Source organism: Strigops habroptila, chromosome W (assembly GCF_004027225.2).
Source record: "Strigops habroptila isolate Jane chromosome W, bStrHab1.2.pri, whole genome shotgun sequence".
Taxonomy (NCBI): domain Eukaryota; kingdom Metazoa; phylum Chordata; class Aves; order Psittaciformes; family Psittacidae; genus Strigops; species Strigops habroptila.
In genome coordinates, this window is record NC_044301.2 from 2,568,745 (window position 1) to 2,586,404 (window position 17,660).

Here is a 17,660-nt window from a genome sequence, read left to right on the forward strand (position 1 = left end):
CTGGGAACAATGCTGATAACACCAATGTTTTTAGTTGTTGCTAAGTAATGTTTACTCCGACAAAGGACTTTCTCAGTCTCATGCTCTGCCAGGGAGGAGGGGAAGCCGGGAGGAAGCAGAGACAGGACACCTGACCCAAACTAGCCAAAGGGGTATTCCATACCACAGCGCATCATGCCCAGTATATAAACCAGGGGACTTACCCGGAAGGCCCAGATCACTGCTCGGGTCGGGCTGGGTATCGGTCGGCGGGTGGTGAGCAATTGTATCCTCTCCCCTTGTTATTTCCCTTATCATTATTATTGGTGGTAGTAGTAGTGGGTTTGTATTATACCTTAGTTACTGGACTGTTCTTATCTCAACCCGTGGGAGTTACATTCTTTTGATTCTCCTCCCCATCCCTCTGGGAACAGGAGGAGGAAGAAGGGGGGGAGTGCGCGAGAGGCTGCGTGGTTCCGAGTTACCGGCTGGGCTTAAACCACTACAGTGCTGAAGAGGCTCCACCACATAATGAACTGTCAGAAAGTGAGAAGCAGTATGCCTTGTTTACTGATGGGTCCTGCCGTATTGTGGGAAGGTGTCGGAGATGGAAGGCAGCTGTGTGGAGTCCCCTATGACAAGTTGCAGAAACTGCTGAAGGCGGGGGTGAATCAAGTCAGTTTGCAGAGGTGAAAGCCATCCAGCTGGCCTTGGACATTGCTGGACAAGAAAAGTGGCTAGTACTTTATCTCTCTACTGACTCATGGATGGTGGCAAATGCCCTGTGGGGGTGGTTGCAGCAATGCAAGCAGAGCAAGTGGCAATGCAGAGGTAAACCCATCTGGGCTGCTGCACTGTGGCAAGGTATCACTGAAAGAATTGAGTCAGACAATGGGACTCATTTCTTGAACAACCATATAGACTCTTGGGCCACAGAGCATGGCATTGAGTGGGGATATCACATCCCCTACCATGCACCCGCCTCTGGGAAAATCCAACTGTACAATGGGCTATTAAAAACTACACTGAGAGCAATGGGTGGTGGGACCTTCAAACATTGAGATACACATTTACCAAAAGCCGCCTGGTTGGTCAACACGAGGGGATCTGCCAACAGGGCTGGCCCAGCCCAATCAGAACTTTTATGTCCTGTAGAGGGGGATAAAGTTCCTGTGGTGCACATAAAGAATTTGTTGGGGAAGACAGTCTGCGTCATTCTTGCTTCGGGTAAAGGCAAACTCACTTGTGGGGTTGCTTTTGCTCAGGGACCTGGATATGCTTCGTGGGTAATGCGGGAAGATGGGGAAGTCCGATGTGTACCTCAAGGGGATTTGATTTTGGGGGAAAACAGCCAATGAACTCAATTACATTCTGTTGCCTGCTATATAACACTTCTATAGCCCATCTCCACCACTCTGGGCTCTGAAAAGAAGATGTATGCTGTTATGATCATCAGCAGAGAATAAAGTCATGGGAAAAGCCAGCGGCAGCATCAGGAATCTACCTGAACTGTCCTCAGGTCACCATTGACTGACCCTGACTCATCGCCCCAAGAAAAAATTAACTTTGATGAAACCAGACAAGCTCAGCAGTGACCAGACAATTTCAGTGGTGTTGTAAGCAGGCAACAATCCAACACTACACACTGTCTCTCCTGCCCTGAAAGACCGATACGACAGATGGAGCCTGACATGGAGTGAATGAACTCAGCAAGCTTTAAGGGATGGTCCATGGACTAAGGAATGATATCTGTCTCTTTGTGTGTGTGTGTGTATATATATATGACAAAACACGATGGCATATTGAAAAATGTGGGATCTGAGCATGACGTGAATGGTATGGAATAAGGGGTGGATACTGTCCTAGGTTCAGCTGTAACAATTATTTTTCTCAATTAGTTCTTCCTTGTTCATGAGCAGCAGATCCAGCTGTGCATCCCCCCAGTTGGCCCATCCAACACCTTAATTAAGAAGTTTTCATCATTGTTCATTCCCTGCAACACCCTCCAGAAACCTCCTGGACTGTTTCTGTCCCATTGTTGCCCTTCCAGCAGATGTCAGGGAGTTTCAAGTCCCCCGTAAGAACCAGGGTCTATAATCTGGAGACTTTCTCAGGTTGCTTAAAGAAGGTCTTGCCCCCTTCTTCACAGTGATCACATGGTCTGTAACAAGCTCACATGATATCACACCTTACTAGGCTCTTCTCTGTTGTGGGTCAGGAGACCCACAAGCTCTCAAACAGCCTGTCACCCATTCCATAGAAGAGCTCTATATGCTTGAGCTACTCCTGCATGTAAGGGGCAATCCCCTCTGCTTCTTTGCCTGTTTTTCATAAAGAGCTGTTAGGTGTAGCTGTACCATTTTATAAGACCATTTCCAGATAAAAGCTCCATGTGAGATTCCTAATAGTACTCGATGTACTTTGAAAGTCTTTTCCTGTAAGCATCTGAATGTATGTAGAATAGTTGCTAATGGATAGGGTAAGAGACCAGATCATAAACCAACATCCATTTTGAGTCAAAAATACATGAGAATATGATATAATTCTATTAAGGGAGCAGGGAAGCACAATAGGTTTACTAGCTCTTAAGCTTGCATTATTCTATATACCATATCATATATACCATTACAGTTTACCCCAGGAAATAATAGTTTTTATTTTACATCAGGGGCAGTGAAACTCCAGCCTTTCTACCTTCTAAGTGTAAGCCCAGAGTCAATATAACTAGAGAACCAGACTTACTGGAGGATGCACACTACAGATAGGAAGGTGCTGTCCGCTGAATGCCACAGAACAACCTGGGACCTGCTGTGTGCTGCAGGGTGGTATGTGCTGGGCTGTACAAAGTGGAATTCGATGTGGCGCTACCGTTGTCATAGTGTATGAGACAGGGACCGCACCCTGATGGATCTGCAGCAAAAACACAAGTGTATGAAGTAAGCTGTTGCAAGGGCTTTGGACAGTTGTGGCATAGAAAACAAGCTTTCACCTAACATAACAAAAAAGTATTTCTTTTTTACTCTGAAGGTGTTAAAGGCAGCAAATACCTGTAATCCCTGCCTTTGCAAAAAAAAAAATCTTCTCATTGTGGTATCACTCTTCAGTCAGTGCTTTTAGGACAAGGCCAGGAAGGAGCTCTTAAGACGTTAAGTCCTCCAAGGCACCATTAGAGGCACTCAACAGCACCTCAAATTCAGCAAAGATGCCCCTCCCACACACTAAGGTTGGTTCTTAGAGAAAATAGCCAGCAGTAACTCTCACATAAAAGCCAGTCAGAAAAAAGGGGGAGGGGGGAAGCCCCATAGAAGTAGCTAAAGAATCTGTTCAATTCATCCTTGCAGAGCAATTAAATGTTAACCCAGAGACTTATATCTTTGAAGAAAAAGAACTTCAGATAGATTTTTTTCCAGTAAAGAAACCAATCTCTGCAAGCTCACTGCCCTAGACTTCAAGAGAGCAGACTTGGGCCTCTTCAGGAACCTGCTCAGTATGGTTCCATGGGATAAAGCCCTAGAGGGCAGGGGGGCCCAAGACTGCTGGTTGATATTCAAGGATCACCTGCTCCAAGCTCAGGAGTGTTGCGTCCCGACTAGAAGGAAATGCGGCAGGAGGGACAGAAGACCTCCATGGAGGATAAGGAGCTGCTGAGTAAACTAAGAAGGAAAAAAGAAGCTTATAGAAGGTGGAAGCGAGGACAGGCGGCCTGGGAGGAATACAGGGATATTGTCTGGGAAACTAGGGATCAGGTCAGGAAAGCTAAGGCCCAATTAGAATTGAGACTGGTCAGGGATGTGAAAGATAACAGGAAAGGGTTCTATAGGTACATAGCAAATAAAAGACTAGGGTCAACATGGGCCCTCTCCGCAAGCTAACGGGAGAACTGGCTACCCTGGATTTGGAGAAGGCTGAGGTTCTCAATGACTTCTTTGCCTCAGTGACTTCTCAATGACTTCTTCACCACCAAGTGCTCTGATCACGCCACCCAAGTCTTGGAAGAAAATGCAGGGATTATGAGAATGAAGACCTTGGGCCCACTGTAGGAAAGGACCAGGTTCGAAATCATCTTAAGAACCTGAATTTGCACAAGTCTATGGAACCTGATGAAATCCATCCGCAGGTCCTGAAGGAGCTGGTGAATGAAGTTGCTAAGCCACTGTCCATCATATTTGAAAAATCATGGCAGTCAGGTGAAGCTCCTGATGACTGGAAGAAGGGAAATATAACCCCCATTTTCAAGAAGGGGAAAATGGAAGACCCAGGGAACTACAGACCAGTCAGTCTCACCTCTGTGCCTGGCAAAATCTTGGAGCAGATTCTCCTGGAAAGCATGCTAAGGCACATGAAAAAACAATGAGGTGGTTGGTGACAGCCAACATGGCTTCACTAAGGGGAAATCCTGCCTGACCAATTTGGTGGCCTTCTATGATGGGGCTACAGAAATGATGGACAGGGGCAGAGCAGTTGACATCATCTACCTGGACATGTGCAAAGCGTTCGACACTGTCCCGCACGACATCCTTGTCTCTAAATTGGAGAGACATCAATTTGATGGATGGACCACTCGGTGGATAAAGAATTGGCCAGATGGCCGCATGCAAAGAGTTGTGGTAAATGGCTCAATGTCCACTTGGAGACCGCTAACGAGTGGTCTCCCTCAGGGGTCAGTGTTGGGACTGATCCTTGTTTCAACATCTTTGTCGGCGACATGGACAGTGGGATTGATGCACTCTCAGCAAGTTTGCCGACGACACCAAGCTGTGTGGTTTGGTTGATGCACTGGAGGGAAGGAATGCCATCCAGAGGAACCTTGATATGCTTGAGAGGTGGGCCAATGCCAACCTCGTGAAGTTGAACAAAGCAAAGTGCAAGGTCCTACACCTTGGTCGGGGCAATCCCAGGCACAGCTATGGGTTGGGTGGAGAAGAGATTCAGAGCAGCCGAGTGGAGAAGGACTTGAGGGTGTTGGTTGATGAGAAACTGAACATGAGCTGGCTTCAGTGTGTGCTCACAGCCCAGAAAGCCAACCATATCCTGGGCTGCATCAAAAGAAGCATGGCCAGCAGGTCAAAGGAGGTGATCCTGCCCCTCTACTCTCCTCTCGTGAGACCTCGCTTGGAGCACTGTGTACGGTTCTGGTGTACTCAACATAAGAAGGACATGGAGCTGTTGGAGCAAGTCCAGAGGAGGGCCATGAGGATGATAAGGGGGCTGGAGCACCTCCCATATTAAGAGGCTGAGAAAATTGGGGCTGTTCAGCCTGGAGAAGAGAAGCTGCATGGAGACCTCATAGCAGCCTTCCAATATCTGAAGGGGGCCTACAAGGATGCTGGAGAGGGACTCTTCATTAGGGACCATAGTGATAGGACAAGAGGTAATGGGTTTAAACTTAAACAGGGGAAGTTTAGGTTAGATACAAGGAAGAAGTTCTTTACTGTGAGGGTGGTGAGGCACTGGAATGGGATGCCCAAAGAAGTGGTGAATGCTCCATCCCTGGAAGTGTTCAAGGCCAAGTTGGACGGAGTCTTGGGTGACATTGTCTAGTGTGAGGCATTCCTGCCCATGGCAGGGGGGTTGGAACTAGATGATCTTAAAGTCCTTTCCAACCCTAACCATTCTATGATTCTATGATTTTTCTCTCCCCGTCCTATTGAGGAGGTGGAGTGATAGAGCGGCTTGGTGAGCCCCTGGCAGCTAGCCAAAGTCAACCCACCACAAGTCCCCCCCTTCTCATTTCTTAAATGCTTATTTCTTCAGTACAGAATGAGAGAAAGAAGCCAGCTCATAACAAAAAATGTTAATAAGCATTCTCTTCAATTTCTATCTAGTCTTACAAATTATTAAGTTTAATTATTAAGATTAAGTTCTGGTTGGGCTTTGGCCCTTCTAATTTTCTCCCTGCGTAGCCTCACAACATATTTGGACATCTCCTGAATTGCCTGCCCCTTCTTCTAAAGGTCATAAACTCTTTTTTTTTTCCTGAGTTGCAGCCAAAGCTCTCTGTTCAGCCAGGCTGATCTTCTTCCCTGTCAGCTTGTCTTTTGGCACATGGGGACAGCCTTCTCCCGAGCCTTCAATATTTCCTTCTTGAAGAATGTCCAGCCTTCCTGGATTCCTTTGCCTTTCAGGACTGCCTCCCAAGTGACTCTGTCAGCCAGGCCCCTAAACAGGCCAAAGCCTGACCTCTAGAAGTCCAAGGTAGCAGTTCTGCTAACTACATTCCTTACCTCTCCAAGAATCAAAACCTATCATTTCATGATCTCTATGCCCAAGACAGCCTGCAACCATCACATCACCCACAGCTCCATCTCTGTTTGCAAGCAACAGGTCCAGTGGGGCGCCTTCCCTAGTTGGCTCACTCACAAACTGTCACACACTCCAGGAACTTTCTAGACTGTTTCATCTCTGCTGTATTGTACTCCCAGCAGACATCTGGTAAGTTGAAGTCCCCAGTGAGAGCAAGGGCTAGTGATTGTGAGACTTCTCCCAGTTGCTTCATCCTGGTTGGGTGGTCTATAACAGACTCCCACCATGGCATCTGGCTTGTTGGCCTTTGCCCCGATTCTTACCCATAAACACTCAAACCTATCATCACCATCATCAAGTTCTAGACAGTCAAAACACTCCCTAACACACAGGACTACCCCACTGCCTCTCCTTCCTTGCTTATCCCTTCTGAAGAGTTTATAGCCATCCAATGCAGCACTCCAGTTATGTGAATTATCCCACCATGTTTCTGTGATGGCAACTATGTCATAGTTTTCCTGCTGCACAGTGGCTTCCAATTCCTCCTGTTAGTTGCCCATGCCCATGTGTCCTCTCTGCCTAACAGGCCTGTCCAGGGAAGGTAGGGTGTGATTCCAGTAATCTATCACTGTCTTAGACTCCCTGATACTCCTCAACCTACTCACCTCCTCCTGGAGCTTTGTCACTAAGATGAGGAGTTCCTCTACCTGGGTGTACCTCCCACAGTTGTACTCACTACTGTCATCTGGTACCGGCCTAAGAGTAGGGCACGCCCTGCAGCCTTAAACCTGGGTTGCAGCATGTTCCCATTGGAGCTCTGTCTGGGAAGCTGCATCTGTTGTGGTGGGTGCAAAGTTTAGAGAGACCATGGCGTTCTGCTGGTTAGATAACATTTCTCCCTGGTCAAGCTGGCAGACCTATAGCACCCTTCCTGTGCACCCTTCTGTGTAAACTGCTGTGCAAACTGCCACGCCACACCCTTGTTTGCCCCCCTGGTCACTAGTGCTCCCTAGGGGCTTCTTTTATACAGGCAAGAGGGGCTTGTCTGCCATTGCTCCTGGCCCTGCACAGGTCTTCTCAGCGGCGGTCACACGAGCTACAGGCTCCTGGTTGGTCTCTCAGCTCCCCCTGGGGTTTCCCTGGTTCAGGACCCCCTCCTGTACAATGCCCTGGAATGACCAGCTCTGTCCCCAGTTAATGAATGTAACTGCATAGCAACAAATACACTTGGGCTGATTTGAAGAAGAAAAGGCTCTATTGATAGGACCATTTTCTTTAAAGAACCTCTATTATGGAATCCTACTCCTCTTCCTATCTCAAGGAAGATCTAACTTATTTTTCTGTACTAACTGCAAATGTCATTTTCTCATGCCATTTAAGGAGCTGGTTGAGGCTAGAAGGAGTAATTTAGTGATGAGACTACATTATCTTGAGTTCATAGAATCATAGAATCGTTTAGGTTGGAAAAGACCTTTAAGATCATCAAGTTCAACCATTATGAGTTTTGTTGTCATGTAGGCAGTCAATTACATGCATTGAGAATTCTATTTTTAAAGAATATATTTAAAGTATGTAAATCACTTTAAGCTAAGGAGAGGTACTTCATATGCAGTGAAGTAAAATACATTATTGCCATAGCATATCTTAAACTAAATTAACTTCAGAAGCAGAAGTCACATTTCAAAGGTAGGATGCGGAGATCTTCAGAATTGTGCCAACACACACTGACAGACTATTGTCTTTCACTCTTCTCTATTAGAGTCTTGAATTTTTTTTCTTAAGTAACAAATGTATCAATGCTTTCACTGAGTGCTGCAGCTCTCTATACACTTATATTACTCAGAAGTAAAAAAAAAAAAGAAAAAGCATTCTATAAGAGGACTAATAGGAGTTAGTGTTATGTGACACTCATTGCCAATTAATTTGTCAATGAGAGTTCACTCATTTGCTCTCTTCAGAGAGGAATACAGAGTTTAAGACATTTGTGTCCATGTTCTCAACACAGTGTTACCTGATCATGAATGTCAACCATCATTGTGTTCTGCTGTGGTGGGTGAGCAGCTGGGTGCAACATATGATGGGATATATTTGGAGGGTTAAAGGCTTGGGGCTCTTCTATTGCTTGCTGCTGTCCATAGGAGAGATGGTGATAGTTTTCATCTTGGCTAACAGAATTGTGTCTAGACAGACGATCCCTTCTTGCTCTCTGATGGCGAACAGGAGGACTAAAAACACATAAAGAAAAGGATGAAAGATCACATTAAGAAAATTTTGTGGCACTTAAAACTATATGCACAAAGAACTCAATAGTAAAGATATCTTTACACTGGAAAGTTTTGCTAGGCCAGATATGTTAGTCTGTCATACAATCTCTCATTGCAAAAATTTCTGAAAGCCCTAGCATAGATGATTATTTCAGCATGAGTGCTTGGGAATAGCTTAATATGAGAGTTGAACATAACTTAATATGAGAGGAAACCAGAAGCAGCATTTTTATAGAAATATTACCTTCACAAACTTGTTAAAAAGACATTTGAGCACTTGATTCACAGAATCACAGAATGGTTGAGGTTGAAAGGGTCCTCTGGAGGTCATCTAGTCAAACCCCCCTGCTCAAGCAGGGCCACCAAGACCCAGTTGCCCAGGACCATGTCCAGGTGGCTTTTGAATATTTTCAAGGCGGGAGACTCCACAATCTCTCTGGGCAACCTGTTCCAGTGCTCATTCACCCTCACAGTAAAAAAGTGTTTCCTGATGTTCAGATGTTCCTCACAGGGAAGAACTTCTTCCTAATATCTAATATAAATCTATCCTCTTTCAGTTTAAAGCCATTACCCCTTGTCCTATCATTACATGCCCTTGTAAAAAGTGCTTGGAATTGCCCTGACCCAGGAGTAGAACTTTGCACTTGGCCTTGTTGAACTTCATGAGGTTTGCACTGGCCCACTTCTCAAGCCTGTCAAGGTCCCTCTGGATGGCATCCCTTCCCTCCAGCATGTCTGAGATGTTTAGGAAACCCCCCTGTACATGGTGCTAGAGCACTTCACTGTGGATTCTGTAGGCACCAGAGCTGCTCACCTTGGTGACCAAGTACTAGTTTTGTTTATACCGCATTTAACTCTCCTGCCATTGCTCCTAGTTCCACCCAGCTTTTGTCAGCTGCTGTCAGATGGCACCACACAGCTTGGTGTCATCAGCAAACTTGCTGAGGGTGCACTCAATCCCACTGTCCATGTTCCTGACAAAGATGTTGAACAGCGCCGGTCCCAATACTGACCCCTGAGAAACACCACTCATCACTAATCTCCATTTGGACATCGAGCCATTGACCACAACTCTTTGACTGCAACCATCCAGCCAATCCCTTATCCAGGGATTTGACAGTGGTCCATCACTGTCCCCATGTCCACCACTAAACCCATGTCACTAAGGGCCTCATCTACATGGTTTTTGAACACTTCCAGGGACAGTGACTGAGCCACTTCCCTGGGAAGCCTGTTCCAATGCCTGATCATCCTCTCGGTGAAGAAATTTTTCTTAATATCCAACCTAAACCTCCCCTGGCACAGCTTGAGGCCATTTCCTCTTGTCCTATCGCTTGTTATGTGGGCAAAAAGACCAACCCCCCCTGTGGGGTCGTATTTGGAGGACAGTGGACATGTGATGAGCCAGCCATATGAGGGCCTCTTCTAAGCATGCAGCCACATACCAAGAAGAAGATAAGAGGAAGAAAACATCTGCAGTCAGATACATGGGAAGAACACCAGGAATTAGATGAACCAATAAGGACACTTACTGAGCCGCGTGATTGCCTCTTGCAAGAGGGCTTTTACCAATCAAAAGGTGCGTGACCACATGTAGAGGTAGAAAACTCTGTATATAAAGGGATCATGGGAACAATAAAGTGGCTTCTGCTTGATTCACACTGAATCATGTAGGGTCCATTGTCATCTCTCCTCAGTTGGTGATCCCGACGTGATTGTCATACGATAGTACCGGGAGCAACCCCGAAGGAGAGGACCAGCTGGAGAGCCGAGCCAGCGGGACTGGAGTCGGGATGGATCGGAGGACGGTCCGTGAAGAAGAAGAATGTACGTTGCAACGGGACACCCTTAGAGGTGAGCAGCTGGTAATAAGAGGTGGGGCAGAGGGTAACAAAGGAAGAAAGTGCGATTGTGAAACTGCTCCTATATATACTCTCTAAGAGAGGAATTAAACACCATGAGCTTGTGCTCTGAAAATTATTAATATGGTGCCGAGAGAACGGGTTCCCCCCAGATCCACAGGCTGCTTTTAAGGTCGAAACTTGGGAAAAGGTTGGGGAACGGTGATGGGATGCCATAAGCAACTGCAACAAAGAAGCTAAGGGACTAGCAACAACTTGGAAGCTGATTCTAATGACCCTTCAAGCGATGAGGGCGGAACAATCAGCCACTGCCGAAGCTTTTATGGCTTTACAGCCCCCATCGTCTAAGATCAAAGTTTTTGATCGGCTCCCTGTCCCTTCCCCCACTGCCCCGTCGGCACCTCCGATAGAGGACGAGATGGATCCCTGGAAAAACGAGGGGATGGAAGTGGATGAATCCTGGTCCGTACCGCTGCCTCCCTACCCTTGCGCAGAAAAGCCACCCAGGGGAGAGCCGCTGCCCGTCCCACCTGACCCGTCTCACTCCAAGAGCCAGCCATCGCTTTTTCCACCTCTCCCTCCGTCCACACCTCCCCCACCAACGTCTTGGCGAAAATCATCCACGCTCGAGCCCCACAGGGAACCGGACTGGGCGCAGAAACTACTTCGAAAGTTGGAGGACTTGGAAAGAGATAAGATCGCTCAAGAAGAACACAGGGGGGTGGGGGGAGGCGAGAGGCGAAACTGCTAAAACTGACGGGGACCCAACACGATGATGGAGAGGGATTATTCAGAATGTGTTAGTGGAAAAAAAAAAAAAAAGAAAAAAAATTGCAAAAGAATTTGCAAAAGGATAGAAAAAAGGGGGATTTGAGACAAGGAAGTACAAAATAAAATATAATCTTTTGTAAATAAGAAAATTTAGTTCTAAGTAACTTTAAGCTTGGTGGCTTTGTATATAACAACAAAACTTTCCAAACCTAAAAAAGGCCAGACCAAAGGAACACAGTAAGGGTCCTTGTCTAAGATGAATTGTTGTAGCTGACATAGTTTTGGAACCTTACAACCTTCGCACAAAATTTATTGTAACCAAAACAGGATTGTAGCTAAGGAGTAGCTGAAACTAAGCAGACATTCAGGAGGTGATGTAGCGAAGTTAACTGATAAGTAGAAGGACAAGGAGAAATCACTCATTTATGCCAGCAGTGTTACTGAACTAATTAAGTTGGCAAGTTCTTAACGAGTTCTACGAATCAATTTGGCACCCCAGATGGGACCCTCTCTGCTCGGCTGCAGGACCCGCTGAGAACAAGGCTCCCTAGGGCCCCCAGGGAATTTTCCCGGAGGGACCCCTCGACTCACTCAGATCACTGCAGGAGCAGACAAGGACCATCTTTAAGAAGGTATTCTTTTGTAAATATTGTTTTGTTTTGGTTAACATTCCGTAAGTAGTAGGAGACGTCCTGCGCAGGAGTCTGTTTGAAGTTTGGATTTTGGTGGGTTAACCTTTTGTTTGGAGCCTTCCGTAAATCGAGATATAGAAATCTCATAGGTAAAGGCGTATACCCGGCTGCTAGCGCTCGATTGGTATACATTTGGATTTGTTTCTGTTTGTGACTTGCTGGTATTTGACCTAGTTTTGTGGATTATCATGGTAACGATTTTGGTGTTGACGATATAATATGGTTAAGGCTGCACTGTATGTTGTGATTGTGTCATTAATAGCTGTTTGTCTAATTGGATTTTTTTTGTGTTTTAAGTATTGCAGTTGTGTGGAGTGTGTTTGTGGGATCCCTTGTGTGTGTGTGTAAAATTAATAATGGGATATCAACAGAGCAAAGTAATGTATGCAGATATGTTTTTCACGTTAAGAAACCAGCAGAAGTGGCAGAAGGAATGTGGAATTAAGAGAGCTCTGCCAGATCCCTTAATTTTAGCTTTGGAAAGGGACAGGAGCAATTAGAGAAAGGTCACATTAAACCAACCACAAGCCCTTGGAATACCCCAATTTTTACAATTCCAAAGAGAAGTGGCAAATGGTGCCTATTGCATGATCTGAGGAAAATTAATGAGGTCATGGAGGATATGGGGGCATTACAGCCTGGATTACCCTCCCCAAATATGATTCCAAAAAATTGGGACATTTTAATTATCGATTTAAAAGATTGCTTTTTTACCATTCCCCTGCATCCAGAAGATTATCAGAAATTCACTTTTTCTGTACCGAGCGTAAACAAAAGTGAACCTATGAAAAGGTACCCCTGGGTAGTGTTACCACAGGGCATGAAAAATTCACCAACCATGTGCCAGGTTTACATGGCCTGGTCACTTACTCCGGTGCGTGAAGCGCATCCAGACTTGCTTATTTATCATTACATGGATGACATTTTGATAGCCGGAAAACAGCTGAATGGAGACCAATTGATTGTTGAATTACAAAATGTGTTGCAGTCAAACGGGCTACAATTGGCCCCTGAAAAAATACAAAAACCAGAAGTATGGAAGTATCTTGGCTGGGAAATCGACAAAGCAGTTGTTCGACCTCAAAAGGTGGAACTCCGGACAGAGATCCACACCTTGAATGATGTACAAAAATTGTTAGGAGATTTAAACTGGGCGAGGACCCTATGCGGTATTACCAATGAGGAGCTGGCACCTCTGATGAGGTTACTCAGGGGAGGAGGTGTTGCAAACGCACCCCGAACGTTGACAAATGAGACCAAAGAGGCTTTGCAGCAGATTAGCATAAAAGTTAGTAAGGCCTATACCCATCGCTGGAACCCTGATTATGGGATAGGTTTAGCAATAATCAATAGTGAGCAGCACCCTTTTGCTGTAATACTGCAATGGATTCCTGGAAGAGATCCTTTGCAGTTATTAGAGTGGGTGTTTTTATTGGCACAGTCAAAGCGGACAGTTACAACACGAATGGAGGCGCTAGCGCAATTAATCATGAGGGGGCGAAATCAAATTGTTGAAATAGCAGGGAAAGAACCATCTTTTATCATAATACCTTTAGTGGCAGAATATTTAGCTTGGGCTTTGCACCAGTGTATTTTATTGTAAGTGGCGTTGCTGGATTATTCGGGTGAAGTAAAGGTGCACTATCCACCACACAAGTTTTTTAGTGTACTACATTCCTGTCAAATAGAAGAGAGACTTAGACACTGCACGTCCGGTAGACGGTGCTACAGTCTTTACTGATGCAGGAGGAAGATCTCAAAAGGCTGCCATCACGTGGCAGGCCAACGGGCAATGGTATGATGTAGTTTTAACAGACTGTCAAGGCTCCACACAACATTTGGAGTTGCGAGCCATGGTAGAAGTGTTTGCTCGATGGAAGACAACACCAGTCAATGTCATTTGTGATTCACTGTATGTAGTAGGAGTTGTGTCACGTATAGAACGAGCATTGCTGAAAGAGATAAACGATGAGGTATTGTACAAACTATTTCAGAGGTTGTGGCTATTGCTGTCAGAAAGACAATGTGAATATTTTATCAGCCATATTCGGAGTCACACAGGAATAATCGAAGGCTTAGCGGAAGGCAACCGGAGAGCCGACAAGCTGGTAGTGCCGCTATGGGTGGCTCCCTCAACGGACCGGTTCGTGCAAGCAAGACAGTCTCATGATTTTTTTCCACCAGTCAGCCAAAGTACTGCGCTGCCAATTCGGGCTGTCTGAATCAGATGCCCGGGGCATTGTCCAGTCGTGCCCCGAATGCCAACAGTATACCGGAGGCTTGGCTCCTGGAGTCAATCCTCATGGTACTGGACCTTTAGAAATTTGGCAAATGGATGTTACGCATGTCCCAGAATTCGGTGAACAAAAATATGTGCATGTCTGCTTGGATTGTTTTTCTCTTGCAGTTTGGGCTACAGCTCAGACTGGCAAATCTAGCAAACATGTGCAGCGTCACATGCGTTCGGCTATAGCGGCCCTTGGCATGCCACGAGAAATCAAAACTGACAACGGCCTTGGCTATGTAGCTCATTCCACGCAAGCGTTTTTCCAGCTCTGGGGCATTACTCATGTGACGGGTACACTCCATTCACCTACCGGTCAGACTATGGTCGAACGTATGAATCAGACATTGAAGCGTTTGCTTCAAAAACAAGAAGGGGGAGAAAGTGCTATATCACCAACAGATAGATTAAACAAAGTCCTATATGTATTAAATTTCTTACAATTGCTGCAAGATAGCTTGGTGCCACCAATGGTAAAACACGGGGCTGGTCTACAAGGAGGGTTGGAAGAAGTTAAGAGCAGACAATGCAAGGTAATGATTAAAAAGGGGATAACAGGGGCCTGGGAAGGACCAGTTAAGTTAATCACATGGGGAAGAGGATAAGCATGTGTTGTTACAGATACAGGAACCAGATGGATACCAGCCAAGTGGGTAAAGCCATGGTAAGAAAAGTTGCATGACCCACCCGAAAACACCCCAGCACCTAAGGACTCCATGCCATAACTGTGGAACTTGGGAGCCTTGGAGTTTGTGTGTTTGCAAGTATTGTGGGCTCAGATGGTATTGTCGAAGTTCTAGGGCACGCGTGGGGTAGAAGGTTATCAGTCACAATGGTTCAAGGGATATGTGTCAAATGACACATTGTTTAAGTTAGAGCTCAATATTACTTGTCAACAAGGATACAACTGAGGCCTGATTGTAATGATCAGGTACAATTTTGGGATGTGCCGTCTCGAGTTATCGCCTCCTTGTTTGCACCTGGAGTAGCTGCAGCAAAAGCATTAGGAGACGTGACTGAGTTAGGGTGTTGGGCCGCAAAGCAGATAAATGTAACGTCAGAAGTACTTACACAAATGCTTAATGGTGTAGATAGCACAAGACACGCTGTTTTGCAAAATAGAGCTGCAGTTGATTTTTGCTTTTAGCACAGGGTCACGGGTGTGAGGATTTTGAAGGCATGTGTTGTATGAGTCTGTCTGACCATTCGGAGCCAATTCATAAAAGTCTCAAGGAGATAAAAGACAACATGAACAAACTAACAGTGGTCAATTCAGGTTTCGATAAGTGGTTAAGGGGTTGGGGCATAACGGGATGGCTTTTAGATCTTTGTAAACAAGGCATTGTAACTTTAAGTATAATTGTGATTGTATTGTTAATCATTCCCTGTATCTTAAAGGGAGTGTCTAACATGATTAGTAATTCCTTGAAGAAAGTTTGGCTGGTTCAAAGAGAAAAAGGGGGAATTGTGGGGTCATATTTGGAGGACAGTGGACATGTGATGAGCCAGCCATATGAGGGCCTCTTCTAAGCATGCAGCCGCATACCAAGAAGAAGATAAGAGGATGTGAACCAGCCATCAGAGAGCTTCTTCCAAGCATGTAGCCGCATACCAAGAAGAAGATAAGAAGAAGAAAACATTCTGGAGGTCATCACCAAGCATGTAGAAGAAAAGAAGATAATCGAATTGGGCAGAGAGAAACCTCATAAGGGTACTGCACCTGGGGAGGAAGAACCCCAAGTACCAGTACAAGTTGGGGGCTGACCTAATAGAGAGCAGTTCAGCTGAGAAGGACCTGGGAGTATTGGTAGATGATAAGTTGACCATGAGCCAGCAGTGTGCCCTTGTGACCAGGAGGGCCAAGAGTATCTTGGGGTGCATTAGGAGGAGTGTGGCCAGCAGGTCGCGGGGGGTGATGCTCCCCCTCTACTCGACCCTGGTGAGGCCACATCTGGAGTATTGTGTCCAGTTCTGGGCTCCTCAGTGTTACTGGAAAGGGTCCAGCGGAGGGTCACAAGGACGATCAGGGGTTTAGAGCATCTTATGAGGAGAAATTGCAGGAGCTGGGCCTGTTTAGAGAAGAGAGGACCCATGCTGGAGCAGTTCTTAAAGAACTGCAGCCTGTGGGAAGGAGTTCATGAAGGACTGTCTCCTGTGGGAGGCACCGCATGCTGGAGCAGGGGAAGACTATGAGGTGGAAGGAGCAGCAGACATGAAGCATTATGAATTGACCATAACCCTCATTCCCCATACCCCTGTGCTGCTCAGGGGGAGGAGGTAGAAGAGTCTAGAGTGAAGTTGAGCCTGGGAAGAAAGGAGGGGGGAAGGGTATTTTCAGATTTGTTCTTATTTCTCATTATCTTACTCTGTTTAATTGGCAAAAAAAAAAATAAAAAATTTCCCCAAGTGGAGTCTGTTTTGCCTGTGACTGTAATTGCTCAGTGATCTCCCTGTCCTCATCTTGACCCATGAGCTTTCAGTCATATTTACAGGTTCAAACTTAAACAGGGGAAGTTCAGGTTAGATGTAAGGAGGAAGTTCTTTACTGTGAGGGTGGTGAGGCACTGGAACAGGTTGCCTAAGGAAGTTGTGAATGCTCTATCCCTGGCAGTGTTCAAGGCCAAGTTGGACGGAGTCTTGGGTGACATGCTCTGATGTGAGGCATCCCTGCCTATGGCAGGGCGCTTGGAACTAGATGATCTTAAGGTCCTTTCCAACCCTAACTATTCTATGATTCTATGATTTTTCTCTCTCTGTCCTATTGAGGAGGTGGAGTGATAGAGCGGCTTGGTGGGCCCCTGGCAGCTAGCCAAGGTCAACCCACCACAATTCCCCCCTTCCCATTTCTTAAATGCTTATTTCTTCAGTACAGAATGAGAGAAAGAAGCCAGCTCATAACAAAAAATGTTAATAAGCATTCTCTTCAATTTCTATCTAGTCTTACAAATTATTGGAAGATGCAAGAACTTAAATTACTTTCAATATAGAGTTTTCTGTTGCACTTATAATTTAGTAAAAAAAAAGTCAAAAGAAGCGTTAGAGTGTTTATCATATAATAAATACTATTCAGTGTTGCCTGAAATAGGCTTTTCCTGAGTTGACAATAGAGAGAATAAGAAACTGATCCCTAACCTAAATAGCTTACTTACCTCCTCCTACTTCGTGCAGCTGTGCTGCAGCGTTCCCTGGAGAAGTGATGTTGGTTGGACTGAGCCAAAGGAGGATGCCTATTTGATGCCATCTCCCATGGTCGCATTGGTGGTGATGCAGTTGGTGATGCCACTGTATAGTCAAAAACTGAATGAGAAAGGCATTGCCTCTTGGGACTTGAACTATCTTCACTCTGTGCCAATGTAAACAAAAAAGCCCCTCAGCTAAGTGATTTGTTTCCCTTATTGAAACTCCAATATTTTTTACTTCAGCTAGCATTAGATAGGGAGACTTAACAGACTGGATCAAAACACCATAAAATTAAACAAACAACTATAATTAGCTGTAAAACCTACTGCCTTCATAATGCAAACACTTAATTGCCCACCTAAGCATTTTTACTAAAGCATATTTT

The 17,660-nt window shown here is 45.5% G+C and overlaps 1 protein-coding gene across 1 annotated transcript in view; it reads right to left on the reverse strand.

Annotated features, from left to right (window-relative positions):
• The window catches only part of LOC115619211 (E3 ubiquitin-protein ligase RNF38-like), an 80,802-nt gene extending 63,436 nt beyond the window's left edge, over positions 1–17,366 (reverse strand). Inside the window, exons 1-3 of the mRNA XM_030511258.1 lie at positions 17,245–17,366; positions 8,234–8,447; positions 2,722–2,889 (exon numbers count right to left, since the gene is read on the reverse strand). Coding sequence (XP_030367118.1) covers positions 2,722–2,889; positions 8,234–8,447; positions 17,245–17,351 — 489 coding nt within the window. The 5' untranslated portion in view covers positions 17,352–17,366. The remainder of the gene's footprint in view (positions 1–2,721; positions 2,890–8,233; positions 8,448–17,244) is intronic.
• Between the last annotated feature and the right edge of the window lie 294 nt (positions 17,367–17,660).